Source organism: Primulina tabacum, chromosome 18 (genome assembly GCF_025594145.1).
Source record: "Primulina tabacum isolate GXHZ01 chromosome 18, ASM2559414v2, whole genome shotgun sequence".
Classification (NCBI taxonomy): domain Eukaryota; kingdom Viridiplantae; phylum Streptophyta; class Magnoliopsida; order Lamiales; family Gesneriaceae; genus Primulina; species Primulina tabacum.
In genome coordinates this window covers 32,103,827-32,122,727 of record NC_134567.1, presented here as the reverse complement: position 1 = coordinate 32,122,727, position 18,901 = coordinate 32,103,827, and the positions used below count along the sequence as shown (strand labels likewise).

General features: G+C 33.4%; 2 protein-coding genes and 1 long non-coding RNA gene across 5 annotated transcripts; 1 reads left to right on the top strand and 2 right to left on the bottom strand.

Moving 5' to 3' along the window:
* Positions 1 to 1,351: 1,351 nt before the first annotated feature.
* Positions 1,352 to 4,695, bottom strand: LOC142533612 (low-temperature-induced cysteine proteinase-like). The gene is made up of 5 exons (XM_075640437.1): positions 4,166 to 4,695; positions 2,774 to 3,009; positions 2,368 to 2,508; positions 1,813 to 2,253; positions 1,352 to 1,723 (listed from the first exon to the last, which is right to left on the bottom strand). The coding sequence occupies exons 1-5, from the start codon at positions 4,647 to 4,649 to the stop codon at positions 1,628 to 1,630; spliced, it is 1,398 nt and encodes a 465-aa protein (XP_075496552.1). The 5' UTR covers positions 4,650 to 4,695; the 3' UTR covers positions 1,352 to 1,627.
* A 6,209-nt stretch (positions 4,696 to 10,904) lies between these two features.
* On the top strand, positions 10,905 to 12,603 carry LOC142533496 (putative WRKY transcription factor 7). Its single transcript, XM_075640300.1, is given in 4 exon segments — positions 10,905 to 11,158; positions 11,160 to 11,740; positions 11,828 to 11,953; positions 12,085 to 12,603. Coding segments are annotated over 4 exon segments (981 nt in total). The 5' UTR covers positions 10,905 to 11,044; the 3' UTR covers positions 12,245 to 12,603.
* A 2,424-nt stretch (positions 12,604 to 15,027) lies between these two features.
* LOC142533201 (uncharacterized) lies at positions 15,028 to 17,430 on the bottom strand. Of its 3 annotated transcripts, none has more exons than XR_012816694.1 (3): positions 16,714 to 17,430; positions 15,314 to 16,552; positions 15,028 to 15,163 (listed from the first exon to the last, which is right to left on the bottom strand). It is a non-coding gene; the product is annotated as an uncharacterized LOC142533201 (long non-coding RNA). The 3 variants fall into 3 exon arrangements; XR_012816693.1 differs by lacking the exon at positions 15,028 to 15,163 and having other exon boundaries at positions 15,241 to 16,552; positions 16,714 to 16,951; positions 17,143 to 17,430; XR_012816692.1 differs by lacking the exon at positions 15,028 to 15,163 and having other exon boundaries at positions 15,241 to 16,552.
* Between the last annotated feature and the right edge of the window lie 1,471 nt (positions 17,431 to 18,901).

Genomic DNA, 18,901 nt, shown 5'->3' with positions numbered 1-18,901 from the left:
TTGTCATAAAAAATAATATTTTTTCATTATTGAATCAAATAGAATATTCGTCTCACAAAATGATTCGTGAGCCGTCTCACAAAATTTTGTGTTATCTTATTTATATATCTATTTCATTTAGCAAAATCACGATTGATATTTAATTTAATAAATGTTTAGTGGTTTTATTTTAACATTATTATGATAATTTAGTTAATTAAGAGAATTTTATTTGACAAAATTTTGTTTATGTTTACTCAATTTAAGTACATCGTGATTTTGATCTGATAAAATTCACTATTATGTTATTTTTATTATTTTTTCTATTGTGAATTATATTTGGATGAAAGATATATTTTCAAATTTGAGAGAGCTGTCATTATGTTATAATCACGCGGATTGAAAGTGTCATATGAATCAGTGAATATATATGACTTATTATCATAATATATTTTCATTTTTTGTGTTTTATATATATTTAGATTGATAAATACTCATAAACAATATGTTATTCGATTTTAAATATTATTTAAATCTCATTATTATATATTTCATTCTTAGTTATCTACGTGCATCGCACGTATACATTCCTAGTAAATCATAAATACAGCAGATGGAATTTGCATTTAGTAAGGTGGTTGGAAATATATAGCCTATTTAAAACGTCCAAACATAATTAATAATCAGTATCAAACAAAGTACGCCATAAATTATTATTTTTTAACAATATTTGTGGCATTCAAATTTATTACGATCTGATAGTTGTGATTAAAATTGGTTTATTTTATTAATTTTATACTATTAATTAAATAAAACGATTGAATGCAAGCTTAACAAATTAAGCTAATAAATAATGTGATATCAACTGGCGGCGAGTGAGGCTCTATCAGGGGAGGGCCAAGAGGAGAAATATTATTGCTAAGGTGCGATTATTTTAAAAAATAAAATATAATTTTAAATATTTAAGGTCTGTAGAGCGATTACATTGTTAGGTTGGACATATTGCAATAAAAAGTATTGAGATGTGATGTGGAGAGAGGGTGGAGGGGACCAACAGTAAGAAAAGACTTGTTAACGTGGGAACATTTGCATCTGACATCTTCTTCTTCTTTTATTATACTATTTTTTAGGCAAAATGACTATCAATTTCTATTTTAAAATTGATATTAAATTTTTTGAAGTTTCACATTGTAATTAAGATCCGTATAAAAATACTAGATAGATTCATGGTCCAGACTCTTGGATGCGGCTAAAAGTCGTCTCCAACCAGAAATGCCATCGGAAAACAAAAAATTCACGTGTAACTAAAGGAAGACTGTTGTTCCGAATAGAAAAGGCTTTCCAATGTAGGATAAATAAAGTACAAGTAGAATTGTAATTCAAGCTGATCGAAGCAGGCTTCATTCTTGAATCGTGGATGAAATACAGAAGCAACTGTTACATAATTAATATAGTAATACAACAATATGTTCTAGCTCGCAAATTCAGTCCTTCTACATATATGATTCTTGATTTTCGTTTCATTCCATGACGAGATCTTTCAAAATCAAATAAACCAAAGAGATCATCAAGAATTAACTTAGTTCTCCCGTTCAGAATCACCCTTCTGCTCGACTCTCATCGACCTGTTGAGGCCTCAAAGAATCGGTCAAGAACTACTCTTCTTACCCTCCTCTCTGAAAGTCCCAATCGGTTTAGCAAGAATGTGCTTCATCGCCTCCACTCCGAGGGGGTTGTTCTTGCTCTGCATCAAGCACATTTTAAAACTCACTCAATAACCAAGAAACTATGCCATCGAACGAAATCAATAAAAAATCCTTTATTTTGACATACCTTTGAGCAGGTTCCAGCTCGAACATTGCACACAGGATACTCGTGTGGGCAGCAACTATTATGATCTTCACAACATGTGGCACCATCCAGAGGGCAGCAACCCCACGCAAAGCAGTTGTTGTAGTACTCATACACACAGCAACAAGTAGTGCTTTCAGGGCATTCAGAGTAATTGTCACAAACCGATGGTGACGGGGCAGGTGATGGGGGAGATGGGGGAGGATTTGAGCCGGTTTTAGTTGGGTACGAGGGCTCCACAGCAATACCACAGAGACCGTATTTTGATGCAACATTACGTTCCATCCTTACGTAGCCCTTCTCTCCCCAACTCGTGCCCCACGAGTTCCTGACTATCCAATAATCAACACCATTTTCAGTTCCATAACCAACAGCTCCCACACCATGGTCTAGTGACACTCCACACTTCCCTGTGAATATACCCTGCAGAAATTCACGGAACATAATGAGAGAAGTAACGACAGACAATGAGACAGATGACTAATAAAACTATCAGGTACGAAGGGTGTATCAGTGTTGGAGAGTGGCAAAACTTACTGATTCATACAATTGGAAGTCCCTCCCACCAGCCTCAATAGCAATGCTAATTGGTTGATTTGCAACAGCCTTCTTTAGCGCCTTCTCGTTGTAAGTAGGCACATCTTCGTAGCCCTCAATCGATACAACTTTAGCATTTTTCTGGGAATCCATTGTTCCAAGGATATATAGTCAAGTTTATGCTAAATATGAAATTAGTATCATTCCATACAAGTTAATTTGCAGAACGTTTAAGAGGGTTTATGAGATTCTTAAACAATCTTCTCTTGATACTTAGTTTAACCATTAATCATTATCAAAAGTAAGAGCCAATGTCAAAAAGAGTTGTTATCTGAGCTTGATATATATAATCTGAATGGGTCATATCAATAAATAAATTCCGTTGTATAAAGATATAAAAACTGACCCTGTATTGATCACATTTACCATCCGTTCCTTTGTAGGGATAATCCTCCTCAGAGTCAATTCCACCATTCTTGATAATGAATTGATATGCGTAGTCCATCAGACCTCCATTGCACCCTTGGTCATAACTCGTATCACAATCGACCAACTCTTGCTCCGAAAGTGAGACCAACTTTCCTGTCACTATTTGGTTTATACCTTCCACACCGACAATGGTGGAGAACGCCCAACAACTCCCTTCAAAAATTCGAAAAAACTCAAATCAGCCACACATCATTTTCGGCACCTCAAATGACACAATAAAGTAGCAAAATATCCAAGTTGGGCCATATGTTCTAACGGAGTGTGCAGCAACACGACTGTTTTCTAAAAGATTACAACTTTTAAAGCCGTGGAGCAAAAGTTTTCCGGCTATGGGACACAGCAAAAGGAAAGAGAGGCTAGAAAAATTAGAACTTCATGCATGACTCTTGAATAACATGGATGAAGATTCACATTAATAAATGAGAGGCCGAAAAGACTGCCTTCCTTCTAAAGCTTGGATTTTTGGGGGGAAAAATCACATACTGCAAATTTTTATTTTTTTGGTCAAGAGAGGTATGATAGTGTTGTCCCATAGATCTGATTGACATAAAGATTGTATTTATATGAGAGAGATTATCAACTTGAAATTCTTGCAATTGCACACTTTGTTTCTCTTTTGTCAGCTTACAATTAGTCACTGCGTGACATGATTAAAATAAGTACCTGCCGGCTCAATCTTGTAATGAATCATTAGTTATTGGCTTATTGAACAAGGGATGAAAGCCACAACGTTCCAACAAAACCCTCCTGACGGAGGCAAACCACCAAATATTTAATTAATTTAATCTTAACGATATATATCAATTATCCTTCGTGATTTTCGTCTCTGTCTGGTCTGATAAGTTATCTCCTCCCACAAAGTCAAAATAACATTCAAGAACTAGAAATTTTGAATACTTCTAATCTATTCTTAGACTTGATGGTAATAATATTGGAGTCAATTAGGTATTGTTAGAAGATAATATTTATTTAGCTCAAAAGATTACAAGAGGTTAAAGTAGCTATAATTTCATTCAATTTTTTTTTACTTGGCAGGATCTAGACTTGAGATAGATAAGAAAAATTATCAAAACTGCAAATTATTAATCTAGATCATAAAAAGGATGAAAAAAGACCAGTCACAAACTTTAAGTAATTAGAGATATTAAATTTATATTTTTTGAAAGATATTGTGTATAAAGATTAATTTTTTCAAAAGCAAGACAGGTTATAATAATATCATAAACCAGATTTCTCATCTTCAACCATAAAGAACATGGAAAAAATAGTAACCAAAGGAAAAACAGTAGGGAGTAAAATAGTTAGCTACCGCAGCTGCCTTGATCTTTGATCGGAGCAACGGCGCCTTTCTCCCTCCAGTCAATGGAATCCGGCAAGTCGTCGCCGACTTTCGGCTCGTACCGGCCACTCACCGCCGACAACCGCCCCTGGGGTCTGGATCGCGTGCCGAGATACGTGTTCCGGTACTCAGCGTTGGAGACATCGGCGAACCGGTTCAGACCAAGCTTATATGTCCGGTTTGCCACCGCGTTTTGCTCATCTATGTACCTCAGATTATCCTTAAAAATATCGAACCTCTTCTCCTTCTCGCCAAGAGCATTATAAGCTTTTCCGTGTTCGACCATCCAGGATTCGTACATGGACATCACCTCATCATCGGAGCGCAGCCCCGGACCGGATTTTACACCGATTTTCTCGTCGTAGGAGATGATAGACATGTCGGAAGCCCATGTTCTGGCGAGAAACAAGGAAAAGAGCAGTGCAAGAAGAGGGAAAGAAATGGTTGAAGCCATGTTGATAGTTTCTTGGAACTATGGAAGATAAAATAGAAGTGGTGGTGGTGCTAGTACATTTATAAAGGCAGAATATTGATTAATATATTATTATTATATTGGTAAATTGTTTTTTTTTTTCCTGATTAATGAATTTAAAAAGCATCATTGACCATTATTCAGGCTGTCGAGATTCATCTACCACTTCTGATATTGCTATATTTCAATCTGAACGTATAAATTATATAAGAAAAAAGTTAGTTTTGTAATAGTATGTTAAGGTTAAAAGTATGTGTTGAACATTGGAATCCAAAAACTCAATAAATTAAAATGGAAATTTTTGACAGTGGGTAAAAAGAAGAAAGAAGGGAAGGTAACAGCTGGTGATGATGAGAGACTTGTGGATGGGCAAAAGCCAATGGTAAATAAATGGGGAAGTGACCTACTAACAACATATGCACACTTATCACAATCATTCCCAGACCAAATTATTTGACTGGAAATTCGGAGCTGCAACAAAAAGCCTTGCAAGATAATGTTCTGATAAAATATTTTTGAGTAGACACGGTCTCACGAATATTTATATGTGAGACGGATCAATCCTACCGATATTCACAATAAAAATTAATACTATTAGCATAAAAAATAATATTTTTTCATAGATGACCCAAATAAGATATCTGTATCACAAAATACGACCCGTGAGACCGTCTCACACAAGTTTTTACCGATATTTTTTCATTTGGACAATAATTTTGCCGATACTTTTTCATTTGGACAATAATTCTACACTAATTTCAATCTCTTATAATCATCTTCTTAATAAAAAAAAAGGCATTACCTCGCACGTTCAATGATTTTTTTTTTACAAAAATATAAATTAAATATTTAATTTATTTAGAAAAAGTCGATCTCATTTAAAAGATATTATTGAGGAAGCTAGAATTTAAGATATTTTCTAATATAATGTGTGGTGAATACATGATTCTCTTGTATCATTTCTGCTCCATACATACACCACCAGTACAAGAAATTTCAACTCCAACACCTCCACTTTTGCCAAACTCGTTTCTAGATTTAGTTTTATTTATTTGAACAAATGATATGAATTAGCTCGTCATTAATTATTTGTATGCAATTATTGATTTTTAGCTGAATTTGTGATTGAGAAAATAATTTTGTTGTCCATTAACTTATTCAATTTTAGGTTGTGGTTCGTTTTTCAAAGTTTGATTTTGTTACATTAATCTTTTATTTAAGGTTATGTTGGTCTATTACTAACATGTTATTTTTCATGTCAGTATTTTTCGATATCACGTCTGCATTTTTCAATTCTACATCATCAATCTGGTCAAAATAGTAAAATGTTAAAAGTTAATATACCAAAACAATTTTGTGAAACAGATATCTAGTTCGACTCGATTCATCATTTTAAATATAGATTGAGTTGACTCGTCTCACTAAAATACATATGTAAGACCGTCTACATGAGGCCTAATTATTTGTTGCTTAATGATAAATGATAATTCTAAATCTTATTATTTTAACTTTAAATTATTATATTTTTCAAATAAAAAATTTTGAATTCAGAACTGATATGATATATATAGATAGTGAGATTGATTCAAGACAATTACAATTAGATATACAAGTGAATCAAGTTAATTATGAGTAGTTCAGGAGCAACTTTGTCAAAACTCGTCTCGAGTTAAGGATCGGAAGGAAGATGATATACTGATAAATATATAGACTGATAACAACAATGTGTTTCTTCATAATTCCAAGTTTAGGCTGAAAGGAAGAAAATGACTATAAATTCTGTTCTATTTTGTACAATTTTACTTTTTGTCTACGTTAATTTTTTTATTTGGACGAATTAATTAAATATTTAATTTAAATATTAAAATCGTCATCTATGAAATAATCTTTTTTAAACATGTTCGAACAAATTTTTTATTCAAAATTACAATCTTTAGTTCAATATATTAATAATATATATTTTTTAAAAAATTAATTAATAATCGGGTCTGGTAAAAAATTCCACGAGATGGATATTAGTTTCTCGATTCATCTCTCGACATGATGAGGATGGAAAAGATATTGAATACTCATGTAGAGAAAAATACGGTTTATTTCATCCTATCCATGTGGGCATTGCCCCCATGATAGGATGGATGACCAAGATTTGCCCATGTATATATAGGACCCTACTTTTTTTTTTGAAATTGTATGTGTGACAAGATCTTATCCTTTGAAATGAGAGGGTAGTATCCACATAAGTAGGATCTCATTAACCGAAAAATACAGGTCGAGATTTTCTCAATGCATAAATGGGTCGAGAATTGGGCTGGGTCGGATTTCTGGTTTTTTTTGTCAGTCCTAGTTGGCATGGGTATCTTTTGCTTGCGCATCTAAACATCTCATTTTAAGGTCAATTCTCTCGCCTAACGAGGCCAATTTCATGGATCTACGCAATAAGCTTTGGAGTATAATTTCATTTGACACTCTTAAATTGTTTTTAATATAATATCCCCCCCTTTGAAATTTCGTGTTTCTCATTTTTTTATCACTTCAATACACAATTACACCTTATTAATGGGTAATTTTTATTCATTCTTGTATTTTATGTATTTGACACTTAATTCTTATGATATGTTAAATTTTTTACACTTGATAAGATATATAATTGTCAAATACATAAAGTATATATGGATATATGAATGCAAATAACCTCATTATTAATTCAATCGCTTTATTCTTCTCGATTTATTAATAATTTAATTGCATTTTTTTTAAAATATGGAGATGTTTCTTGCAAAAAGAACCAAAGAGTGGAATAAATCAAATTAACTAAATTTGTAATACACTCATTCTAAATGCGTATCGTGAAGAAATTTTATTTTAATTTGGTTTAGTAAAATTGTGTTTTGATTTTTAAATTGATGTCAGGAATAGAAAAAGAATCTGAAGAGTGAAGACCCAACCAACTCTTTTTTTTTGTTTTTTTTGGCCAACCAACTCTTTTTTTTTTGTTTTTTTTGGCCAACCAACTCTTTTTTAGCAATGAAGATGTTAGTTTCAGGCTACATTTATGATCCAAAAACCACATATTTTTCAACGAATAAATTTTTCAAAATTAATAAAGAATCTAACAACATGCCTACTCCTTTTATAAAATATCTGATACGATATTATATTGTGATGATTAATTAATATATCAAGTCAATCAACTTGTGACATATATATTCGAAAAATCGAGTTGAATTATTTTTTTATAACAATAAAACATTTAATCGCATGTGTAACATATTTGATATTAAAAAGAGTACAAAAATATTGATTTTAAAAACCAAAAGAAAAGAAATGGGATAGTTTTTTAACAAAAAAAAAAAAAGGAAAAAACTCGCGGGGTGGGCAAACCAATTCCATTATTTATAGATTCTAGTTGCCGAATTTAACAAGTATGGGACCCACGAGTGGGGGAAATAAATGAGAGGAAAAGATGCCGAAGGACAATATGCGTTCATACATCCATACATATAATTAAATACAAATGGTCCCAAAATAGTGGCGATGGTATTAGTACACGACTCTCTCACCCCATCTCCTGTTCTGACCTAAAACATGTGGAATTATTATATCCACTTCCCTCACTCTTTTTCGTAACATAAATTATCATATATTTTATATAATAATAACAATAATAATAATAATAATAAGATATTTGTCCTTATAAGCTAGTTATTTGAATCTATAAATATTTGGTGCTTTTTACGTATTTAATTATAAAATCGGTTTAGAAGAAATTTGCTCCTAAAATGTATTTTGGGCCGTAGCTATGTGGGCTCCGTTTTTCTCAAGGCCATAATCAGTCAATTCCTGTGACTAGCCTTTGTGCCCAAGTCCTTAATATTTTTCGTATACTGGCAGTGGTCGACTAGAAAAGGCCCAATGGACATTAGCTTTATTCATCTGCTCTCTCTCCATACACACCTCTCCTCACTCTTTCCTCGTGTCCGAAAGATTTGAGTCTCAAATGCAAAAAGCTACGACCGAGAAAATGGATTTCAAATTTCTATTAATATCACATATATTTAAAATATCTTACAAGTACCAATACAAGACGTAGAATTAATGGATGAATTAAAAATCCAATTAAATCACTTTTAATATCGCATGTTATAATGTAATGAATGAATCGATTCAAGCTCAACATGTTCATATAATCTGGGTATAAATCACGATTCACGAGTCCCAAATTTTAAGGGACTCGCTTTAAACTCGATTAGCTACTATCTTAATGAGTTGATCAAAACAAAAAACAAAAAACAAATGATCGTTCATATAGGCGAATATTTATATATATATAAAAGATTTCAGTCCATAAAAGCAAATAAAATCGTGTGGTTTATGATTTTATTCACAACGGAGTGTCATTTCATACTGCGGTAGGGAAATATACAACTACTCTATTTATTGTCGTCAATTAATTAATAATTTCATAACCCAAAGCCAGTTCCATCGCATAATTATCAGGGGAAAGGTATTATAGTAAGCTAAAAATCGTGATTTGGGACCTCATGTATCATATTTATAATTTCAGATTTCAACTTAACTCAACCCAAAAAATTAATTTAATAAAAAAAATTGTTCAAGTTTATATAAACAACTTTAAAAAATTCAATCAAGTCGATGTTGAACTTCTATCACACACATCATGTTCAAGAGTAAATAATTGAAGCGTGAAATTTACATTGACATTATTGAATTATTCATACAGTCATAGCTATGAACTCAACTTTGAGTTCTGATATCAAAGGAAAGGTTATGTGTTTCATAAAACTAGAAATGTATTCAGGGAAAGAAATATATAACGATTATTTTGTTTAAAAAAGATATGCAATTTGGTTATTATGAGGTTTCCCTACCAAAATAGACTTTTGTATTTAAAGGGGTTAAAAGGTCAACTCCACCTCACTGGCAGCAACCCAACTTTCCGGTTCTACCCTTTTTTACTCCGACGCAACGCCTCCTCAAATCACCCTTTTTGACTTTGTTCACACAAAGTTAGTCAACGAATGGCTGACGCGTACATATATGACTGGACGCCAACTACTTGCTGTGCATCAAATTATGTAGTATTTTTTTATCATTTAAAATAAAATTTGTAATAAAGATGTACATTATAAACTATTATATATGTAGATTTGGTTAAAGAAATTTCGACAATTCCGTCCAATGATACAATGAATAAAAATATTAAATGTATTATGATAAATTCTTACTTCATATGCAATCCGGCTAAAACATTATTCTTGTGTATAATATAAAATTAATTGTACGTGGAATATATTACATAATTCAATACTTTATACCATCAATTAATTGAGATAAAATATTGTACAAAAATAAATTTGAATATTAATTTTTTTTTTTTTTACAGATATCTCATGATACTAGTGGTGTGCAAAATTTCGGTTAAACCAAATTAACCGATTGAACCGAATTAATTCGAAAAAATTCCGTTCGGTTAATTCGGAAGTTCGGTTTTGAAATTTTAATCAATCAGTTAATTCGGTTCGAATTCGGTTTTAATTTGAAAAATTCGGTTAAACCGAATTAATTTATATATTAATTTAAATTGTATATGGGCATTAAAAATGCATTAGAAGGAAACCCAACTTTTTATACATTAGAATGAAGCTCATTCATTCAATGATTTTATTTTCAATATTTTTATTTGTTTTTGATATTTTTTGTTCATTGTTTCTTGTTATTTATAAGATCTCCATTATTTTTTTTTAAAATTCACATTTTTTTAAAAATATCGGTTAATTCGATCGGTAACCGAAATAATGGATCTGAAAATCGATTCGGTTAATTCGGTTTCCATGAATTTTTCGATCGGTTCGGTTATTCGAAAATAAAATCGATTATAGGTCTATTCGGTTCGATCGATAACCGAATAGACCGATTGCACACCCCTGCATTGAAGCCTAAATTGCTGCACAAGTAAACCAATAGTTATAATTATTTGAATGTACTAAAAAAGTTATAGGTTTCTTTTTTTACTCGAAGAGATAATTTTTGAAAAATATTAGTAGTCATATATATATTAGCAGTCATATATATTCGAAACATTTTTCTGTATATATGACTACTAATATTATCAATATCATGGTCAAAAGCTATATACATATATATATATAGACTTAAAACATATTTTGGAAAATGGAAAAGATTATTAAAAAGAAATGGGTCATTAAAAAAAAGTAGAGCAGTTTGACTCTTCCACACCACCTATTTTTTCTCACTCCTCGATTCTTCCTCTCTCCCTATTTTAGCAGCTCCGTCGTTTCGATTTCTCACCTTAGATTCTCTCAGACCTCTCTCTCTTTTGAATGGTTTGGTGAAGGATGGCCGTAGATTTAATGCCGGGCTTCAGTTTCACCGCCAAGATGGAAGAGAACGCCGCAAGAGAAGCTACCGCTGCTGGTCTTCAGAGCGTCGATAAGCTTATGCGAATACTCTGCCAACTCTAAAAATTTCCGCACAGGCCCCATCAGCTCCGTAGATTGCCGCGCAGTGGCCGATGTAGCCGTCAACAAATTTAAGAAATTTATCACTGTACTCGATCGGACCAGAACCGGCCATGCCAGATTCCGCCGAGGTCCAGTTCCCGATAACAAGAAGATGGAGCCGGTTCTGGATTCGGTTGCTCCATCGTCCCAAGCTCGAAAGGCGGTGGATAATGCTTCGAGCGCGAAAATTTACTGCCCTACTCCTGTTCAGAGGCTTCCGCCTCTTCCGCTGCCGAATCACTACCAGAATCTGGTGAGGAATGGTTCTTTCGAGAGAAAAGAGACTTCAACCACCATTAACTTCGCCTCGACGGTGACTTCTTTTATGTCTTCGTTGACCGGAGACACCGACAGCTTACAGCCTTCGATGTCTTCGGGATTTCAAATCACAAATCTGTCGCAGGTTTCCTCTGGCGGCCGTCCGCCGCTCTCGACTTCGTCTTTTAAACGGAAGTGCAGCTCCATGGACGATTCCAACGGCAAGTGTGGCGCCGGGTCGACTGGCAGTCGTTGCCACTGTCCCAAGAAAAAGTAAGCTCAAAGTCAAATCTTAGGAAACGTAAAATAAATTTGTCTATATGTAAAATCAACTAACCATTTATTTACTTTGATGAAAAGGAAATCAAAGTTGAAAAGAGTCGTAAGGATTCCAGCTATAAGCATGAAGATGGCTGATATTCCACCCGATGATTACTCTTGGAGGAAATACGGTCAAAAGCCCATCAAGGGTTCGCCTCATCCTAGGTAATTTTATTTCTTGACACCACTTTTTCCATTCGTTTAGGGTTCCCAAGATCTCAAATTTGGTACCCTACTCGAGTTCAATTGGTTTCCGTTAGTCAATTCCTGTATCAAATCATTATAATTATTTTCAGGGGATATTACAAATGTAGCAGCGTCAGAGGGTGCCCGGCCCGAAAGCATGTAGAACGGGCTTTCGATGATCCGACAATGCTTATAGTAACTTATGAAGGAGAACACAATCATGCCCATTCCACGACGGAAGCGCCTGCATTAGTTCTTGAATCATCTTAATATAATTTAATCTGAAATACAAATTTTTTTCATGAATTATTGAGCTTATTATCAACGGCTGTAGATAGGAAAAGTCTAATCACCACCGTCCAAAGCGTGGAAAAAGAGAAGAAAGATTAGTTGCTCGCTGGTCAACGATGGATGCTCGACAAAGTTTGGAGTCCAATGGCTTTTTTCTTTATTCTCCCCGATTGATTCTGCGTGGAGATTGGGTAATGGATTTGGTGGTGGAGTAGTGGGGTTTCTTTGTTCTCCAAATTGTCAAATATATGTGTTAATTATGATTCCCATTGTTGCCCTTTTTTTAAAAAAATTAATTTAATTTTTGAAGTGGTGGATTCTTGAATTCCATTGATATATGCCCAACTTTTACAAGTTCGTGTGTTGATTTTTCGTAGGGATGTAAACGAACCAAACCGTTTGTGAGCTATTCGAAACTCGATTTGATAAAAGCTCGTTTGAGCTCGTTAAATGAGGCTCGTTAAGATAAACAAACCAAACTCAAGTTTTACAGTATTCGGCTCGTTAGTTCGTGAACATGTTCGTTGATAAGTTCATGAGTAATCTTTTAAATGAAAAAAAATAGTTTTGATATTTGATTTATTGATTTTGCATATTATTTATGAAATATATAGAAAAATCTATTAAATTTATTTATTATAATAAATTTACAAATTTTAATAAGAATAATATATTTTTCTTTATATATAATTTATTTTTTAATTAATTTAATGAAAATTTTATTTATTATAATAAATTTACAAATTTTAATAAGAATAATATATTTTTCTTTATATATAATTTATTTTTAATTAATTTAATGAAAATTTAAATGTATAATTCATATTTATTAAGCTTGTTTAGACTCGATAAAGGCTTTAATAAGCTCGTGAGCCATGCATATATTCGTTAAATAAAGCTCGAGCTCGGCTCGATTATAAAAGAACCAAGCTCAAACATTCAAGAGTTCGGCTCGACTCGATTACATCCCTAATTTTTCGTGAAGTCGTTCGAAAATATGTGTGTATTCATTCATTTTACAATTTTTTACTCAAATGACTGAAAATATATATTCCTATCCTTTAATTCAAAAACACGAGTTTTTCTACCACATTGAATTTTTTAGACATGTAACGAATTTATTTATTATCCAATCTAGTCATATAATAGATCCAAATTAATGATCAAAATAAGGGTGAGTTTTTTCCCTGAATTATTTAGTTTTCCTCGATCCGTGTAAATTTAAAAAAAGCACGACAAGAAATGAAAAACTAATCCATATTTTCAGATTTAAAGTTTAATTTCTCAAACTAATCGAATTGAAATTTTGAATAAGTTTGGTATTCATAATAAAATGTTCAAGAAGATAAAATAAAAAGCGTGAATACTAAAAATCATATCTAAAATATAATTGATACGATTACACACATCCCCACAATTGCTAAAAAAAAAGTAATATTCTGACTAAATCACGTCTCTCCATTTATTTCAAAAAATAATTATAGGGTTTTGTATCCGTCGTCTGAATATCCCCTCAATAATAATAAAATATAATAATGGAGTTAATTAATGGAGAAGGTGTCGTGCGTGAGAGATGGTTGACAATATAGACCATTGTTTGGTTAGAGGGCATGAGCTAATAAAACTTGGACTTTTGGGGGCACTATTAATAAATATTATTAAATTTTGATTGTGAAAGCCGTGGACTCATTTTTTGTCATATTTTCACGTCCACTAGTTTTTAAATTAATAATAATAATATATAAATGGGTAACAACACTTTCTTTTATATCATAAGATTTGTCATATTCACCCGATTAATGTGGTTGCGAGTATTTACGATTATTTATAACATAGCTTGACGAAGCCTGATTGAAACAAGACCTGATGAAGCTATCAGTTATATATTAACACAAGTATACGGGTGGGTTTTGATAATTGAGAGGGTTGGGTTGGGTTGGGAATAGCACTAAATTCACGGGATTGTTGGATTTGTCGACTTTTCGGGGGTTGACCATTCGGCATAGATGGCGCAGGTGGGTGCATAACTCAGAAACAGTGGCATGATGGACTTATTTTAAATCCGGAAAGATTTTTATTCCCCTGCCTCCATGTTTTTTTTTAATTTAATAACATGTAAACCTTGACCTTGCATATATGTGTGTATTATTAAAATTAAAAGTTTTATAGATTTTGGTGCTGGGTCACATGCGTTAAGATTGAGGAGTACCGATCAAGATCACACTCTCAATTTTTTTAATTTTTTATTATTTGAGTTGAAAAAATAAAAATAACCCTGGTCTGTTGGGTATCCTATGCACGTAAAATTGTAAATTTCTTGCATGTAGGAGATTCAGATTAAATCAGACTCCAGTGGCTTTCAATGTGCTAAAGATGTTTAATAAGTGGAGCTACTATTTATTGGAATATATATTTAATTCAACACTATGAAAAGCGCACCATTAAAGCCTGCAAAAGGGGAACATTGTGAATGACTTCTTTTTTTAAAAAATATTATAATATTTCAACAGATTACGAAAGAAGACTTGAAGGAATAAGAAAAATTTGAATTGCCAAAAATCAACATCGAAAAATGGATGAATTGTGAATCAGGTAAAAAGAGATTTAAGTAAGTGAACGAGAAAAATAACTTTGTGAATAAAAAAAAATCTAACTGAAAAAGAATGATTTGCTCCTTTTTCCATGGATTTACGAACAACACTTGATGATAACTTCTCTAAGTTAAAGCAGCGGGAAATAAATAAACACGTCGCGTTAGCAAATTCTGTTGTCGATCAATTGACTTAATAACAAAATTATTATTCGAAATAATAATTGTATGACTCACAAGATCGAACCCAAAAAATAAAATTTTAGTTACACTATATTTGTATGTATTCCCTCGGGGTTGAAACTGACCTGCAAGACAGAACAAGCATAAGATTGTGGTTAGCTTCCTCAAGTTCAGAGTTCATAGTATACTCAATAAAAAAAAGTTAAACTTTTCTCACATAATCCTTGATGAATACAACTAATAAAGGAAATATAGTTGAGATGTTGCCAATGTACCTGGAGGATAAGCACCTGTGGAAACTGACTTGCAAGACCGAACAAACTCTAGGTACTATAAGTTTGTTTCACTTATAAAACACAAAGTGTTTTTAAAGTACACGTCTAAAAGGAGCCATGTATATTTTTCATACCAGCTAGAGTGAAGTCTAAGGTGACATCACCAATGACTGATAAAGCTAACCATCAACACTACGCCATGCAGGAAGCAAGACTGCGTAATGCATGGGTAGTTAAAACAGTTGGGTGGCAACATCGTGCAACCAAACAAAATCTTATATTGAAAAGAAGCTTCACAAGAACTCAGCACATTTGGCACTGCATACAACTGGAAAAAGCACATAAAACCAGTATCTTCTGGGAGAATCATTCTAGATGCATGCAATCCTCCCTTTTCAAAGAAATATATATCATCTCAAATTTATATATGCTAAAATATCTACAAAATTTTGGTATACTGTAACCACGATTTTTTAGGAAATAGGGAATGGTATCATGTCGAAGCATAAAAGATTTAACACCACAATTGTCTGGTCGTCACAAACCAAACTTTGAGAAGTTAATAGACCAGAACCAAAAAATGGACGAACTATTGACCAAAAAAATCACCGTCTCTGCATAAAACATATTATCCTTATATATTCCCTACACAATTTATTTTAATTCAAGAGTTCGGTCCAAATTATATATTAAAATACGTAACTAATAAATGATAATAATAAAGCTACACAATGAAACTTATCTATGGTATCATTAGAGTTGGGATAATAAATTTTATTCCATTAGATTTTTTGCCTCCAAATTGGAGACAAAGTAGTCATCCTCGCCTTTTAAAATCCTTTTGATAAACTCAAAATAAATATTTGATCCAAAATAAATAAATAAAATCTAATTTTACCACATTTGTTTACTGGCCATCAATTAAATTTATTCTCTGTCTCGACTATCATTCTTGTATATTGAAAAAACCATCTAACAGTCCGAAACCGTCGAAAACCACACAAATACTTTTACACAAAAAACAGCAATTAAATAGTATATTTCGAACCGAACGATACATACCAATTCGGTTTGAATTGAGTAAAAAAATCGTCCAAACCGCACAGCGATCACCCCGAGTGCCCGCTCCTTCGGAACCTTCATGAGTTTCTCAATATCATTGAGCATGTCCATCACAGCTAATACGTGGGACCTATCAAGCTTTTAACCATGTGTATTCTCCTTGGCTACTTCAGCTTCCTACAAAGCACGAACGAGTTCAAACCGGTTAATAAATAAATTAAAAGTTGACATAATCAATAATAAGGAAAGACAATATACGAATTGAAATTTAAACAAATAGAACATAAATTATAAACTATAAAAATTGAAATTTAAACAAATAGAATATGTACGCATACCTGTAGTGTGTTTTATTCTATGAAACCATATCCCAAGGTTTTGTCAGTGTAAGCATCTGTCGGCATCCAGATACCACTTTCTTTAATAACCCCAAACTGCTCGTAAATTGTGCGAAGGATCCATTCCCATTTAAAAAATTTCTCCTTTGGCACAACAGGTAAATTATCCACCACGATAATGTTCCCAAACACCTCCTCAAACTCCGATGGTTCCCCCTCATCCAAATCTTCATCATCACTGTATTATTTTCTCGCCACAAAAAATAAAACTTTGAAGCACTAGATGGCGTTGCGTGCATGGATAGAGAATTTTTACAAAAATCGCAAATCATAACCCCAATTACATCATAATGAATTAAAACATCTAGATAACACATAAAAAATCAAATAACAGAAAAAAATTACAGCTCATAGAAGAAATAGTTTTACCTGACAATCCATTGATTTTTGACACGAGGAAGACGGATACAGTCCATGTCGATGGAAGATAGATCGACACTGAGACGGTCAGCGGTGGTGTGAATGCCCTCCATAAGATCCGTCATAGTTAAGAATCTACTGATGTAACAAAATATCGGCGAGCAATATGTATATATCCCCTTCTAGGGATTTGCTTCAGATGCACAGAAAAACCGCGGATTAGAAAACTAGGGTTTTATAAGAGCTGATAGGATAAAGTTGGTTTTTTTCCCTTCTTTTATACTCACATTTAGCCTGTTTTTTTTCTTTGGAAATTCATGGAAAAAATCAATTAAAGAGTCAAGAGACCATAAACTAGTTGGTACTAACGAGGAGCCGGCATGAGTGGAGTTTCGACCTATTCGGGTATTAGGTTTTTGTCCTAACCCATACCTGACCACTTTGGGTTCGGATAGATATCAGTTTTAGATTTCTCTTTTTTGAATTAGTTAAAATATACTCCTAGAAAACAAAAATATTAATATACTAGCATCCATCACCCACTTATCAATATGAATGGTTTTCTTTTGTTTCTTTAACAATATTAAATTTAAGTAATTAGTAATATTTGATTTAATTATTGTGTATGTAACAAAATATCGGCCGCGATATGCTTCAGAGGCACAGAGAAATCGCAGATTAGAAAACTGGAGTGAAACACAACGGATTCCAGATCTGAGAAACCATGAAGGTTCGCACCAGAATTAGAGGAAGTATAGGTCGACATCATTAGGAAAAAAAAGAGAATTTACGATGTGGTTGGGAGGGAAGGATGGTCAGAATCAATGATACGAGTTTGTCGGAAAAAGATGGAGACGCTGGAATCACGAGAATTCGAGAGCGTACAAGTATGAAGTTGAGAGAGGCGGTCGATATTTATAAGGTTCACAACGTTAATCGAAAGTGTTGATTCTAAAGATCAGTGGGCAGTCAGGATTCATCTCAGAAATTGCATGGGATAATTGAAAGATGGGCCTAGAAGATGAAGCAACATCTGTCAGAATTTTTTCTTTTCGTCTCCGAGGGCTTACTCCAGGCTAACATCAGCCACAACACGCTCAAAATCGAAAATACAAACTCGTATCCCGACGGGGTCCAATTTGATCACTTGGGACAACGAGTAGGACTCTAGCCCGACAATTTAATGAGGGAGTTGTGATACCCTCAAATATACCCGGGTCATCCTAGAACTTGGGCCTTAGACAGATCGGAAAGTGTTGATGTTAATATGAAAAGAGTTGAAAGAAAAAAGATTCAATTAACATCAAGAATGTATTCACATACCCTTCTTTGAAAAAAAAAAACAGTTCAAGAGTGAAACGAGACCACCCTGTTCAAAAAAGCGATGAAATAAGTATTGTCTTGATCAATGTTCATGATTTCAAGGAAATGCATATATAATTCTGTCACATCCCAACCCACTGATATTGTCTGCTTTGTCCCGAGCCTCACGGCTTTAAAACGCGTCACAAGGGGTTGCTATACGCTCATTTAAATGCTCAACATCTCTCTTGTGGTTTAGTGAAGTGTGATTTCGCTTAAGGGCCTTTACCTCCCCTTTCGGAACTCAGCGTCATCGCTGAGTTTTGTCCCATCATCTCAAACTCACGCGGAGTCGCTCTGATACCAAATGTCACGGACCAACCCACTTGATATTGTTCGCGTTGGCCCGAGGCCGCACGGCTTTAAAACGCGTCACAAGGTGTTGCTACACACTCAGTTAAATGCC